Here is a 16635-nt window from a genome sequence, read left to right as displayed (position 1 = left end):
TTTACTCTAAGAAGTCCTAAAACTTGATCAGTGTGAGGCTCAGCCTGGGTTTCTGATGTGAAGAGGTGAAAGACTTTTATTTTCCCACAGTCACAAATAGTTTTAATTAAATTGTACTAGCTCTTTAAAATATATATACATATTGGTCCGGTTAAGGTAAGCCTATTTTTAGTTACCTTACAGTTCTTCTGCCCTGAAGAAGCACTACTTTGAATTATTAAAAATTGGAATATTAATGTGGACAAAATAGAAAAATCAAGAATCAGGCCCATCATCCTTAAGTTGATACCTCACTTTAGGATTGTTATATACATATAGACTAAACTGAGAGAACTTTTACATGTGAAGCAGAACTTCACATGTAAAATGAAGAAGACAGAATAAAGAAAAGCTTTTATATAATACAGTCATAAATTGCGAGATAACACAAACTTTTTGGTAAAAATATAAATATGAACCAAAGTTGAAACAAACCAAAAAAAGTACTTCCTCATGGAGTGGGTGTGAGTACATTCAAAACTTCATTAGCCCTCTAATTACAATTACAGACGCTGTGGTAACTGCGAGGTATAAAAAATGATGAAAAGAAGAAGGCAAAGAAACTTACAAAGACATGCTCCAAGGCTACAACAACGACCAGGCAAAATGACAGGTGACAGTTATAATGGACCATGAAGGGAAAAATCAAGTGCTGTAGATTTTTCATGCTCTGTAAGTCCAATAAAAAGCTGCAGGTGGACAATTCCCTGCAGGTCCAGGGATTAGGATTCCATGCGCTCACTGTCAAGGGCACAGGTATGATCCCTGATCAAGAAACTAAGACCTTACATACACACATACTCACACACACAAAAGCTGCATGTGTATGTGTCTGACTCAGAATAGCATTCTGTAGGCCTAAGAATCCCAAACTGTGTTGTCGGGTAAGTTAGGGAGCTTCCACCCTCTTCCCTTGCAATATGCAGACGACATACGCAGAATGTGTTCCTATAGGCATGTCCACATTAGCTGTTGCAACACAGGTGAAACAGTCTGCATGCTGTGAGTCATGTTATAACTACACTTATTTGTCCTCCACTTCTAAAAATCCCTTGCACAAAAGGCTGATGACACATTATGCTACAATAATGTGGTTTATATCTGATGTTTTAAGCAATGCCTAGTAACCTGATAAGTATTTCCATATGAAAGCGTTCTTAACCTGGCTTCCCAATATAAAATAAATATTTTGTGAATTTAAAAATATTTATGAAATATAAGCAATTTACATTTGCTAATGTTGCCTAATGGTCTATACTGTCTTACATATCCTCTTAAATAAATGTGACTGACTATATGGTCAATTAATATGGGAATGATTTGACAACTGATCTTTGTTTCAGGTATTAACCAATTGCTCTTGAACTGTTTCATACACAACTGCATGCAGACAGCTGGACTCTAAATACTGTACATTTTAATCACCAAAGTGAATGTTAAGCAAAACACCACTTTAACATTAAGAGCAAAGATCCCTCCAAACCCTCCTGAGCTCCTAATCCTCACACGTCAACACTCTCTATGAATTGTTCTTTCATTTGTGGTGTCTCCTGAGCTCCCAAAAGGATAAGGACATTGTCAGGAAGGGAGATTCCTTCCCTCTCACAAACCTGGATAAGTTTGTGCTCAGGAGCCTGAGCACTAGTTCTAGCTCCTGCCAGACAATGCCCACCAGGAAACTGATTAACTGTGTGTTTTGGAAAAGGTTTTTCCTTTGTTGTACTTTTTCTTTTATTATGTCCTCTCAAAACTTTATTAGAAAATGAAAGATCTAAGCTAAGAGTGGAAGATTAATTTTAACTGGCCTATTAAATTGTTTTAAAATTTATGGGTGACAGTTAAAATCTTATTTAAAATTATTAATGTATTTCAGAAATGTTCTTATGTGTGTCATCCCATGAATAAAACAGTTAACTTGGAGAGGTTGGGTAGGGAGTGAGAGGCTGACAGAATTAAGTTATTTTTTACATAGTTACATTGGCAAAAGAAACAACTGTTAGTGCTTGCAAAAAGCCCTAACGTCTGTGCAAACAGCTACTGTCACTTACAATAACTAGAAGAGGACTCAAGTTATCTCAAAGATACTTTCATTGCAAAAACTATCTGCCATGAGTCCCGTAATATAGTTCAAAAAACAGACAGATGGTGATAAACATTTCTACAGAGTATCTTTGGTAATTCAACACATCTAATAAAAAACCTAGTTGAATCCTGAATCTTTTAGTTGTATCATCTTTATATACAAAATTCACTGACTATGTATTTATGCTGAAGTTGGATAAAACATATTACAGTTATAAACTTAGATATACTTTCAGATATAAAAATAAGTTATTTTGTCAAGTTACTTACATTTTCAGTTAGAGGAAGGCTATCTATTCTTTTAGTGAGATTCTGAAGTTGAGCATAATACCAGTCTTTTTCCTTTTCTTCTTTGTCAAGGTCAGCAAGAAGCAATGATCTGTTTTTCAAAAAAAGTTAAGTTTACACAATGCTAATACAGAGCACATAACAGCAACTCTCATAAGCTATAAATGTAATGTTTTCTATTTAAAGTAATATAATGAATAAGTGTAATGTTTTCTATTTAAAGTAATATAATGAATAAGTAAGAATTTTACTAATTTGAGATTTCTGAAGGTGGGACTTATAGTCATTAAAATTTGAATATTAAAAGTTTTAAACTTTTTCAGCTAAATAAGATGGCAACCATTCTTAGTAGAATATTTACATTTCAACCAAATGCTTTCTTCACATTTATTTACAGCCTAAGAATTTGATGTTGGTATACAGTAAAAAGTACAGATTTAATAAAACTCAGATCTAAGAATGAAAAGTATAATAAAGGAGCAAAGAAAAGCAGTAATTATGCAAAAAATAAATTTGGAGTATAGGGAACTACTGCATGTAGCTTTCAGCTTATTGGTTAAAATAAAAAATATATTATCACTGTGTAATAAGAGGAGGTTGTTCTGAGGGAGAGAAACATTTTCTTAGGCTTCGAATCTGAAGATGAACTTGTTACATAATTTCTGACAACCCAATCAATGATGTCCTCAGTAACAATCTGTATCAATACTCTGTATCTGATCAATATAAAAATAAATGCAAAATAAAGTGTTAAGAGGAAAAAATCAGTAGGTACAAGTAGTATTAAAGATCCTGCATGGCTCAGAGGGTAAAGCGTCTGCCTGCAATGTGGGAGACCTGGGCTCAATCCCTGCGTTGGGAAGATCCCCTAGAGAAGGCAATGGCACCCCACTCCAGTACTCTTGCCTGGAAAATCCCATGGACAGAGGAGCCTGGCAGACTCCAGTCCATGGGGTCGCAAAGAGTCAGACACAACTGAGAGGCTTCACTTTCACAAGAAGTATATGATCTATGTCCTTTTGTGTGACTCTTTCCCTAAGCGACCACTATTATTCTTATATTTATTTCCGGAGACATTCTATAAAAATGAAAGAATATATGTGTATATGTACATGTACATTTTAAAACATAAATAATAGCATATTATTATCTGTGTTGTCATAACTTTTTACCACTTAAAAGTCTATCTTGGAGATCATTCTTGTATCAGAATATAAAGAAAGAGGTCCTATGTGTTTTTCTGCTAGCTGCAAAGATATTTATGAATCCATACAAGAATAAATAATAACTGGTTCTATGTTAGAGGGCATTTAGGGTCTTTTTTTTTTTTTTTCCATTTAAGGTCTTTCTAATCTTTTGCTATTATAGTGCTTCACTGAATATCCTTCTATGTAACTTCATTGTACAAATATGCAAGCATGTATAATGACAAATTCCTAGGATATGTAAATTTTTAACTTACTGTCCTTACTAGATATTATACCAATTTATGCTTCTGCCACCTTTGACAATCTAAATGCTTTATCAAACTTTTAAGATTCTTTTACATTTCTAGGGTTAAAAAAATGGCATATCATTATGGACTTCCTTGTTTCTGGCCACGCTACACAGCTTGTGGGATCTTAGTTTCCAGACCACAGATGGAACCCCAGCTTGCGGCATTAGAAGTACAGAGTCCTAACCACTGGACCAAAAGGGAATTCCCTATTACTAAGGTTTTAATTTGATTTCTTTTAGTATGGGTAAGGGTAAACATTTTTCCAAGTTTAAAATTCATTTTTATTTCCTTTTCTGTGGCTTTTTCTTATTTATAGGATCTCTTCTGCGTTAAGAATGATAGTACTCTGTCAGTTATAAATGTATTTTCTCAGTTAATCACTTGAATATGAGGATTTTTTTATTACAGCTTCTGGGCTTTGCTCTTACCGAGTCATTCCCCACTGACTCTGTTATTAATACTTTAAAATTCTATTTGATTATATTTTCTTGATGAGTATGTATGCATGCATGTGGAAAGTTTTACTGTTGCTAAACTTTCCTTTCTTTACTGAGAAGCAACTTGAAAAATAAGAAATAAGCCTTCACTTTTTGCTGTGGCAACCTCATGGGAAGGAATTCATGGGAAGAAGCCAGCTCCTGGTTACGATGTACCAACCTGAGGCAGAGGTGCTGAACGATGAGAAGCTGCCCTCTCCCTTCCATTTTTGACAACAGGAGCAGGAGAAAGCAGTGCAGAAATCCTGAAACCCTTTCACAGGCTGGGTGTTAAACTAGCAAAAAAATGAGATCTGACCCTATTTTTTAATGATCCCCGGTGAGCACCTGCAGCATCTACCAGGACTAAGGCAAGAAAACAAGGCATAGAGGGAGATGCTATTTCTTCTGACTCAGTCGTGTCCAACTCTTTGTGACCCCATGAATCGCAGCACGCCAGGCCTCCCTGTCCATCACCAACTCCCGGAGTTCACCCAAACTCATGTGCATCGAGTCAGTGAGGCCATCCAGCCATCTCATCCTCTGTCGTCCCCTTCTCCTCCTGACCCCAATCCCTCCCAGCGTGGGGGAGTCAGCTCTTTCCAGTGAGTCAACTCTTTGCATGAGGTGGCCAAAGTACTGGAGTTTCAGCCTCAGCATCAGTCCTTCCAATGAACACCCAGGACTGATCTCCTTTAGGATGGACTGGATGGATCTCCTTGCAGCCCAAGGGACTCTCAAGAGTCTTCTCCAACACCACAGTTCAAAAGCATCAATTCTTCAGTGCTCAGCTTTCTTCACAGTCCAACTCTCACATCCATACATGACCACAGGAAAAACCATAGCTTTGACTAGACGGACCTTTGTTGGTAAAGTAATGTCTCTGCTTTTGAATATGCTATCTAGGTTGGCCATAACTTTCCTTTCAAGGAGTAAGCGTCTTTTAATTTCATGGCTGCAATCACCATCTGCAGTGATTTTGGAGCCCCCAAAAATAAAGTCTGACACTGTTTCCCCATCTATTTCCCATGAAGTGATGGGACCAGATGCCATGATCTTCATTTTCTGAATGTTGAGCTCTAAGCCAACTTTTTCACTCTCCTCTTTCACTTTCATCAAGAGGCTCTTTAGTTCCTCTTCACTTTCTGCCATAAGGGTGGTGTCATCTGCATATCTGAGATTATTGATATTTCTCCTGGCAATCATGATTCCACCTTGTGCTTCTTGCAGCCCAGCGTTTCTCATGATGTACTCTGCATAGAAGTTAAATAAGCAGGGTGACAATATACAGCCTTGATGTACTCCTTTTCCTATCTGGAACCAGTCTGTTGGTCCACGTCCAGTTCTAACTGTTGCTTCCTGACCTGCATATAGGTTTCTCAAGAGGCAGGTCAGGTGGTCTGGTATTCCCATCTCTTTCAGAATTTTCCACAGTTTATTGTGATCCACATAGTCAAAGGTTTTGGTATAGTCAACAAAGCAGAAAGAGATGTTTTTCTAGAACTCTCTTGCTTTTTCTGATTAGTCTTCAATAAATTGGCTTATTTAATCAAGATCTGGGTGCTAAAAGTCCTCAAATGAATAAGCTAATTTTAGCGATGGTATTGGAGTGAGAAAAATGTTAAGGAGAAGAGGGCCAAGTTGTTGCTATCAAGTTTAAGACTGAACTCTGGCAAAATGCTCTTGCTTGGGAAGCCAAAGTCAAGAGCCAACACGGTCACAAGTGGTTAACTGACAGGAGTTACCTTATGACTCGCACCACAGTATTTAAGGCTCAAAACTGAAACAAGGCCCTGGCTCTGAAGCAAACGGGTCTTTACCATTTAGCAGATTGAAGGCTTGTTTAGTGACTGTCAACAGTCTTCTTTAAAATGTAAATGTTAGGTAGGAAGTTTAGACAGGAACAAGGGGAGGCCTGGCTGAAAGAGATGCAAGCTGATCCCTGAACATCCCAGACACACCCATGAGAGCTCACAGATGTTACAAAATAACCAGAGACTTTTCAACTACTGCAGGTGGGCCCTGGATATAAAACAGAGTGGATACAAAACAACCACAGGGGCTTCTCCAAGTAACCTTAGGCAGTTAGGAGACTATTAAGGGCTCATGAATATTCTCAGTTCAGTTCAGTCACTCAGTTGTGTCTGACTCTTTCCGACCCAATGAATCGCAGCACGCCAGGCCTCCCTGTCTGTCACCAACTCCCGGAGTTCACTCAGACTCACGTCCATTGAGTCCATCCAGCCATCCAGCCATCTCATCCTCTGTCGTCCCCTTCTCCTGCCCCCAATCCCTCCCAGCATCAGAGTCTTTTCCAATGAGTCAACTCTTCGCATGAGGTGGCCAAAGTACTGGAGTTTCAGCTTCAGCATCATTCCTTCCAAAGAAATCCCAAGGCTGATCTCCTTCAGAATGGACTGGTTGGATCTCCTGCAGTCCAAGGGACTCTCAAGAGTCTTCCCCAACACCACAGATGTAGATGTAGATTAGATGTAGATGAATATCTAATTCATCTAATTTTAATATCAAATTCATCTAATTATAAGATGGAATTAGGGGAAGACATATGGTAAGGCATGACAACACAGCCTGCTGTTATGTAACTTGAAATTGTCAACTGGCCTTGAGTGTACGACCATTTGCATTCCTCTCGTTGATTGGTGGTGGGTACAAGCCCTACTCTGTACCAGGCATAACCAAAAGGAGGAGACTGGACATATAAAAGGGGAGCCAAGAGGGATCAACAGGAAAGATGAGGAGGGCTCCTTTCGGAGTATCTTACTAAGAAAAGATCTGTCTGCTTGAGCTGAACTGAGCTGTAACTTGTCTGATGTTCTACACCTTTTGGTCCATTGCTCCAAATTTTTATTGCGATGAGACAAGAACCAAGGGAGATAAATAAACTGACATAAATTTCATGTCTTCTCAGTCCTCTAGCTAACTCAGGATCATCTAGAAGAGCATGGCACATGTATCAGGCATTTAAATATTTGTTAAAAAGTATTAACAGCTAATGTGACAACAACTATTTGAGTGTTTCAGACACAGTGCTAAGCAGTTCTTTAAAAATATCTAATTTCATCTTCACAACATATTTTAACTAGAAAACAGGTTCAAAAAGGTCATGGAGCTTCCCTGGTGGTAGAGTGGTTAAGAATCCTCCTGCCAATGCAGGGACACAGGTTTGACCCCTGGTCCTGGAAGATCCACATGCCCAGAGGTAACTAAGCCCACGCGTCACAACTTCTGAAGCCTGTGCTCCCTACAGCCCGTGTGGCAGAACAAGCCCCATTCTCTGCAACTAGAGAAAGCACCTGTGCAGCAAGGAATACCCAACACAGTCAAAAACAAATATAAATTAAGAAAAAAACAGAAAAGGGTATGGATCTGGGCTTGAGTTCTGGCTTGACTATTTTCTAACACTTACCTCACTTAAACTTACTATATCTATAGGTAATACAGAGAACAAGAAACAAAGATACAGAGATAGTTTCTATGACTTAAGGGATGTCTAGAAAGAAAGAGTGGAAAAACAGAGCGGGTAAAATCATCAAAGAAATAACAGAATTTTCAAAAGTTGAAGAAAATAAATCCTAGACCTATTCAAACTATCAATCAAGTATGAGAGCAAAATACAGATTTTTGTCACATAAACAAGGGCTAAATTTACCTTCAAACAGTGGTGAGAACCAGGAGGACACAAGATATTGAGAACTACATACACACACACACACACACACACACATACACACTCTTTATGAATAAAATCAGGCCTTTGTCACATAAAGCAAAGTAAGTTCCTAGGAAAACTGGCATGCTCACATGCCTCTTAACAGCTCAAAGGGGACAAAGTGGTGGAAGAATGTACACCCCAGTTAGCTTCTGATTTTTCAGGACAGTGTTTCCTAGACTCTCAGAAACAGTCCTGGTTCAAGATATGAAACAGAGATTCATTTAAACTCAAGAGATTAAAGAAAGCTTAACACTATTTCTGGTCCATGATTATTGTTATTTTCAGAGATGGTCACATCTAAAACCAGAGAGAAAGTAGTAAAAAGTGTTTTAGTAAAAGGTGTTTTGCCTCTCAATGAGATATGCTGGGTATTTTCCATATGTTAATATCCATTGTTCAAAACTCCACAAGGTAGAACCATATTCCTATTTTACAGAAGGAAATTACACAAAAATTTAAAGACTTGACCAAGGTCCCAGAGAATTTATACATTTGTACATTTATGCAAATTAACATTTATAAATTTGAGTTTCTTGAAAGTCTAATAGAACTTTTAGGAATATAAATATAATATGGTATCAATCATGCATAAAGAAATTTATAATCTTATAGGAGGTACAAAAATACCGGACAATGTTCTTGGTAACTATATATTCTGATACTTGCAGTGAGATGATTTTAAGTTCAAGAAGAAAAGAATTAAGATACTAGCTCTTAGAAACAAGAATTGATTCTGTGTCAAGCAACATTTTTTTAAGAAACCAAAACTGATAAATTGTTTCATTTGTTTAATAATGGAAACCAGTCAAGCTTATACTGAATCTGGCAGCTATTTAATTCATTTGAAAAGATAACAGAAAAGTCAGTCAAAACTCAGTTACATATTTTAGCCATTGTGATTATGTATACTATTTGTACATTATTCAATATACAGAGCATTTGAGCATTAGAATCCCAAGAAACTGCCTCCTTCACATTTTTAGATGTAAAGACAATCAGTAATACACCGCTTTGAGACAATAAACGGAAAACGCTCTCTAAGTGCTGCTTATGATCACCCACCACACAGGATTCATAATTCCTGTTTTGTATTGTCACAAAATGACAAAATCTAGCAAAAATAGGAACATAAAAGTTTACTACTTAATGAAGAAAAGTTACCTCTCTTTTTCAAGTTCTTCTAAATAACCGGTATTTTCTCTGCTTCCATTTACAAACCCTCTTCTTGGAAATGAACCCATAGGAACAGGACTGCACTCTCCTGAGCGACTAGATACAGATCCTTCTCGGCTTCCGTAAGAACGGAGGGACATTTTGGACCGTAGTTTCACTCCAGGGAAATTACTGCTATCTAAGTTAAGTTCTAAATAAAATACAGACAAGTTTTTATAAAACAACTGCTTTAAGTGATCTAAAATATTGCTAATATAATTATATTACCTTTTTAATAATGAAACCTTAGGTTCACATTTCAACCCTCAAATGTTAAACCATTATATATATATATATAAATACATTATATATATATCACATAAAGTATGCGTGAGTACTAAATTATGGCAGTTATTGAACAGCAGATCTATACAGGGACAGAGGGAATCCTTATCACAAATGCTGATGCTCAGAGAAATTCACTGACTACTGGTTCTATAAAAGAAACGTCCTGAAAAAAATCCAGAACAAGGCACATATAAAAGGGTACACTTGTGGTGGTGACCTTTTGCAATATACACAAATATGGGTCATTAATAAAAAAAAGTGTTCACCTTTTGGTTTAGAGTCCTGCAACTTTAGATTTCTATCAGAGAAAGCCACAAATGTACATGAGTGAATGAACAATTATTTAGGAATAGAATAGCTAAACTTTCCCTCCAAGATAGCTTGAATCAGTCCGGTGGAAAAAAAGTATGTTAAAGAAAAATTAAGACAGAATGTCCTTTCTTAGATTCCTAGTAGGTAATAATATACTTGGGACTTCAAAGGTAATTTCTCTGCCCACCTTCAATTACAATTAAAACTTAGCTGATTTGACATTTGAATTTTTAAGTAATAAAACAAGAAAGATATTCTTTCAAAATTCTATTAAAAATGGCTTAAAATCAGTGTGTGTGTGTGTATATATATGTGTGTGTGTGTGGATGCACAAAGATAAAGCACTTCTCTTCTGAATGGAACAAAGAAAGGCACTGACTCCTTCAAATGAAGCAATGGGTCCAGTCTATAGCATAAAGCTTAATAAAGACCTACTTAATGACTGGCAGAAGAGCAATGTGTTTTAGAAAGAGCTGAAAATTGCCAAGAAAGGTATCTAAAATAGCTTATTTAAAGGCAGTTAAATGTTTTAACTGAAAAAAATGACAAGCAAATAGACTTTTTACATATTTGTACTTTAAAAATTACATCCTAATGCATGAGGCTAAAAAAATCCAACACCAGCATTCTAATCAAGAGAAGCATTATTTGGATATATACACCTAAAGTTGACAACTGGAGCTTAAAAAATTTACTTTAAAACATTTTTTAAAAATTTACCTTTAAGACGCTCTAATAAATCAATCTGTCCAGAAGAAGCCATAGCTTCATCTTCAATACTTCCTTGTAATTGTTTAAGTACTTCCTGTAAAAAAAGAACACAGTATCTCAATAGGACAAAATTCTAAATAACTTTTGAAGATATGATTTTAAGTTTCTTGGCATTAAGGTCTGCTGGGGGAAAAAAGTTATTTCAGATCTATCTGAAAACATATAAAATGCAAAGTACTTTACATACATTATCTATTACTAATTATAAATAATAAATTACAGCCCAATGACAGCAGTGATACTTTGTGATAATGGTGATTACAAGTCGTCTCCATACAGTATAGACAGAATAGTTAAGAGGTATTATTTGTAACTTCTGAAATACATAACAAGGTGGATTACTCTCATTTTTCAGACAGACCAACTGAGACTCAAAGATTTGCTGAAGACACAAAAACTAAGCTTGTACCAACATGGCCATGAAAGACAGCAAATTAACACATCATGCTGTTTTATTTAACACCCCAATCAATACCAAGCGTTTATATACTAACTGCACATTCTACTAGTGCACTGATTTATATTCAGCGGACAGTTAAGCGGCTGTATGCTGTCTCCCAACTTTTGATCCATTACTTCTCTCCCATCTAAAGCCTTCTCTTAACAAATTTTTGTCAGAGAACATTAAAAACTTTCTCTTCCTACTAGTTTTTCTGTATGTTCCTTAACAATAATTTATACGTATTTTTACATTCTACATATTCTGAGGCATCCCATTCTAGTTCATAGCAAAATCTTTGCTGGCCAAGTAGGATTTCAAATGCAAAACAATGTATTTGAACAGTTACAATCCTACAGCTATGGGCAGTGTTCCTCTATGTAAAAAACGATCCATAAATAGACTGAAAAGGAAACCTGTCAAGAAGAGTAAATATAGTAAAGACTATGTCAGTGGTTTACCTTGACAGTCACATTAGAAGCATTAAGAAAAGAATTCCTATGTTAACAATAAGAAATAGCCTGTGACCTTAATGATCTGACCTTTAAACAAAGACCATGTTGGAAGTTAAAAGGCTTAGATAAGTAGATGTGGGAACGTGGAGGTGACTCTTATTTACAGTCAGAAATTATGTCAGTGTATCACAACTGCGAGATAGGAAATAAATTTGCACAGGGATGTCTTTCTTGAATGAATGTAGATTACTATAAACATCAGGACACAATTCTCTTCCATAAAGTTTGAGAATTACCACTGGAGGCTACCTGCAGTTTTCAGGATCCTGAGTCTCCTTCCATCCACTGCTGCTTGCAATTCAATGATCTTTTAATCTTATTTCTTATTATCCCTAGTCTTACAATTCAACAATTACCTTTCTCAAGGAACTATCAATGATATGTCTCTAATCCTAACCTCACAACTTCAGACTCATTTTCCCAAAATGACTGACAGATGCCTTAAACATTCAGTGTGTCTGGATGATATGCACTGTATCTGTACACGTCCAAGCTATCACCCTGGGCCATTAAATCCTGTTCCTTGCCTTATACCTGTTCAGTTAAATAGCAGTAGCCTTCTTTTCCCTTTAGGCTCAAATCTTCAGCCTCGCCTCTTTCATCTCCCTGATCAGTTATCAATTCTGTATTCTAGGCCTAATATCTCTTATTAGCCACCTCTTTTTTATTCTTATGTCATTATCCTGGCTGTTGACCCCATCAAAACTACTAAAATAATCTCTTAAATGTCCTACCTTGCACAGAACTAACAGATTAATGAGACTTTTAAAGCACAGCTCTGATCAGGTCTTTCTTTATACACAATCCATCTCTAGAGCCTATCATCAGGTGTTAACAGTGAGTATTCTATAGAAGTTGGGATTTCAAGCAATTTTTGTTTTTGGTTTTCTCATTTTGAAACAACAGATATTACCAAAACAAATATTGTTTTCAGAAAAAGTACAAGGATTTAAGAATTCAAAAGCAACAATTACAAGAAATCCCTGGCATGTCATAGGACATATACTTCATTTTTGAAAATTAACGGCACATTACTGGTTTTTAAAAAACATATTAAAAATAATAAGGAAAAATTAAAATAACACCAACAACAGAAATGAAAAGGCCATGTAAATCTGCATGTTCAACAATAAAGGATTAAATAAATTTATGGCATTAGCCAAACAACAGAATATTATACAACTACGAAAATACTATCAAATACTTAATGACATGAAAAGATGGCTGTATTAAATTAAAAAGCTCGCTGCAAAATATGATCCCATTGAATGCATGCCTGCATAAAATGCACAGAGAGAAAAATATACACATTATTAAAGGTTCAGTTCAGTTCAGTCGCTCAGTTGTGTCCGACTCTTTGCAACCCCATGAATTGCAACACACCAGGCCTCCCTGTCCATCACCTACCAACATTAAAAAAATATTTTTTTAATGGGTGAGTTTGATCTCTTTCTGTCTGTATTTCCTAAATTTTAAAAATAGTGACTATACATACCTTGTAAGTTTTAAGTTTCTGTGCATATGGCTAGAAGTCTATTGGTAAAAGTAATAACCATAAAGTAAATAAAATTATTGAAATTTAAAGTCAAAAAAATTAAATTTTCAAAGCAGCTATCTTGAAAAGCTACTTATTCGAACGTGTTCTCTAAAATTATTCTTGTAAATTCTGACTTATGAATCTCAAAAAAAATGCAGTTAATTTATAGATCCAGTTACTCTGTCTCACGATGACACCATCCAGCATGACTACATAACTACTTTCTTGTGAGCAGATCGTGTCTATTCCGTAATAAAAATTAAGCTCATTTCTTTTCTGTTTTACTGAGATAGAACATACATATGAAAAGCACACCAATCTTATTTTTCTTACATAATCCAAGTATCCATGTAATTGCCACCCAGGGAAGACACAGAACATTTCCAGTATCTCAGAAGGTTCCCTTCTGCCCCTTCAGTTCAGTTCAGTCGCTCAGTCGTGTCCGACTCTTTGCGACCCCATGAATCGCAGTGCGCCAGGCCTCCCTGTCCATCTTTTGCTCCTTACCAATCAATATTCATTCTCCAGAAGTAACCAGTACTCTGATTTTTGTTATCAGTTAGGTAGCATGCTTGTGAACTGCACATAAATGAAATCACACAGTATACAGTCTTTTGTGTTTCTGCTCACCAAAGTCTCCATGACACTCACCCATGCTACTGTATGTATCAGTTATTTAATACTGTGCAGTTGTCCACTGTATGACTAGATCTCCACTGATACATCCCTTATCCTTTTATGGGCATTTGGGTTGTTGCCAGGTTGGCAGCTATTATGAAGAATGCTACTATGTACATTCCTACGCTTATCTCCAGGTGGACACATGTACTCACTTCTCTTGAATATGTATCTGGAGGTTTAAATGCTTAGTCACAGTGATTAAAAGAAACTGCTGAATGGTTTTTCAAAGTGTTTGTGCCATTTTATTCTCTTAGCAGCAAGGTTTAAGTTTGATTCTTCCTAATTATAGATTCCAATTCTCTGTCGAGATTTTCTGACTCTTTATCCATTTATTTAATACATCATTTTCTTCAAAACATTTAAAATAATTATGTTGAAATCCTTGACTCTTACTTACAATATGTGGATCATCTTGGGATTTGCTTCTATTACCTATTTGCTCTGTTGGTTATCAGTCATTTTCCTATTTCTTTGTATTTCTTGTGCTTTTAACTGTATGCCAGTCATTATGTATAAAAGAACAAGAAAGACTTGAGATTAGAGTTTCCCTTACAGAGTCTGCCTTTCCACCACTGGGGTCTGATTTCCTTCAACCCATAACTGAAAATGGGTTGCAGATGCAGTTTAAGTGAAATTCATATGGGATTTCCTAATAGCTCAGTTGGTAAAGAATTCGACTGCAATGCAGAAGACCTGGGTTCGATCCCTGGGTTGGGAAGATCCTCTGGAGAAGGGAAAGGCTACCCACTCCAGTATTCTGGCCTGGAGAATTCAGTCCATGGGGTTGCAAAGGGTTGGACATGACTGAGTGGCTTTCCCTTTCACATCTGATTTGGTTTGCTGAGTTCTTTGAATGTATCCCTTCTCTTAAATTTAGACTGAGGAGACCTGCTATGTGAAAGTGTTCCTTTAGCAGGACATTCCTCCTAATATTCTGCTTCCTAGTCCACCCCAGCATCTTCCCCCTCAACAAGACTCAGCTAACATCCCATGTATTTGGAGAAAATGTGAGAAACTAGTCATACACTTGGAGCTCTTCTAAACGTCAGTACTTCACATATGCCTGCATGTCTGTCAAGACCTCCAACAGTTTCTTTCCTCCAGTGGAGTCTTGATGCCTGTGCCAATGATTGATTATCAGTCTGTCCCCAGAATCAGCAAATACCCCTGGGAATAAAATTACTGGTGATCTCAGCTCATCTACAAAGGGTTCTTTCCTCTTAGGAATTTTAGTTAATACAGTCCTTGATGATTTCACAGTTCTCCAATGTCTTTAAAAGAATGGTTTTTGTTTTTATCCAGTGTTTTCTTTTTTTTGTTTTGTTTTATCAGTGTTGCTGCGGTAGGGCTGATTAATTGCTTGGGGCTGCATACTGAAAACAGCCTAAAAAGAAGTCCTTAATTTCAAAGAGGTTTTTAAAAGAAAATGCTACGCAACTACAAAGCAATTCCAAACAAAATATTTCAAAAGAATGTTTTGAGAAATGACAGTTTTTAAAATTAATATGTAATTTTAAAGGAGAGAATACTCATTTGTATTTATAAATTCTGGAAGTCTGGTTTTTAAAAATCATATAATCAAACATTATTTTAAAAACATGTTAAGATTTTAAAACCATGAGAGAATTAATTATTACAGACAAATTACTGTGGTCATATAAGTGAACAGAAAATATCACTGAGTAACTGTGTCATTTCAAGGGAGTTTTCAACTTGACCCACTTCTGTTTTTCTCGCTATGTCATAGTTACTGATATTTTTTATTACTAGATAAAAGTATACTTGGTAATTAAATCTTCAAAATAAATTCTGAACTATGCCAATTTGAATTTTTACTTCTCATTTTTTTTCTTACACTCTGAAAATAAGATACTTTCCATGTACATGGTTTTACAGTTAAAAATTTATAAATACTTCATTTTACTAAAATACAAGAGATATAAACAGTTGGTTAAAATTTTACCTAGCTATATTTTTCTACACCATGTCATCTTTCAATTTAAATGCTTCATACCTCACCATATTTTTGAGAAGGAAATGTCAACCAGTCCAATACTCCTGCCTGGAGAATTCCAGGACAGAGGAGCGGGACAGGCTGCAGTCCGAGGAATCGCAGAGGCGGACACGACTGTGCAACTACCTCAACTTTTCACCATGTTTATCATGCTGTGATACTCAGTATTTTAAAGTAAATCACACTGACTTCCTGCCCTGGAGTAAAAAGTAGAGAATATAATTTCCCTTAAGTTTAGCTATAATTGCTGCATTTATTCTAAATCCCACAAAATCTGTAGTTTAATTACAGAAGCATCAAGTATATACATAAATGTATATGTATGAGAATAATGTAACGAACTCCTATGTATCCTCAAGTTAGTTCAATAATTATCAATTCATGGGCTTCTTTTATCTATACTTATAACTACTTCCTCCATTCCCTCTCAACCCAAATTTATTTGAAAAACAAATCTCAGTCATCATGCTGCTTTTTCTCTAAAAAAATTCTACATGTATATTTAAAAAGGGATTCTTTCTAAACACAACCACAATGCCATCATTAGACCTAAAAAATAAACATTTTCTTAATATTCTCAAATACAGTCAATGCTCACATTTCCTTAACTGCTGTACACATATTTCCCTGACTGTCACACACACACAGAATATTTTTATACTATCAATGACATGTAATCAATAGCAAAGCAGTATTCTCTTTTGCCACTAGATGGTACTACTGTATAAATTTCAGAAATCCTGAAATTAA

General features: G+C 36.0%; 1 protein-coding gene across 4 annotated transcripts in view; it reads right to left on the bottom strand.

Annotated features, from left to right (window-relative positions):
- LOC120861004 (adenomatous polyposis coli protein) overlaps positions 1-16635 on the bottom strand; it is a 131489-nt gene that overhangs the window by 60729 nt on the left and 54125 nt on the right. For all 4 annotated transcript variants that reach the window (XM_040236709.1, XM_040236711.1, XM_040236710.1 and 1 more), the window contains 3 exons: positions 10649-10733; positions 9278-9479; positions 2392-2500 (listed from right to left, as the gene is read on the bottom strand). In XM_040236709.1, the coding sequence (XP_040092643.1) occupies positions 2392-2500; positions 9278-9479; positions 10649-10733 (396 nt within the window). The remainder of the gene's footprint in view (positions 1-2391; positions 2501-9277; positions 9480-10648; positions 10734-16635) is intronic.

Source organism: Oryx dammah, unplaced genomic scaffold, assembly GCF_014754425.2.
Source record: "Oryx dammah isolate SB20612 unplaced genomic scaffold, SCBI_Odam_1.1 HiC_scaffold_11210, whole genome shotgun sequence".
NCBI classification, from domain to species: domain Eukaryota; kingdom Metazoa; phylum Chordata; class Mammalia; order Artiodactyla; family Bovidae; genus Oryx; species Oryx dammah.
The sequence above is the reverse complement of the archived record's forward strand: the minus strand, read 5'-3'. Positions and strand labels throughout refer to the sequence as shown.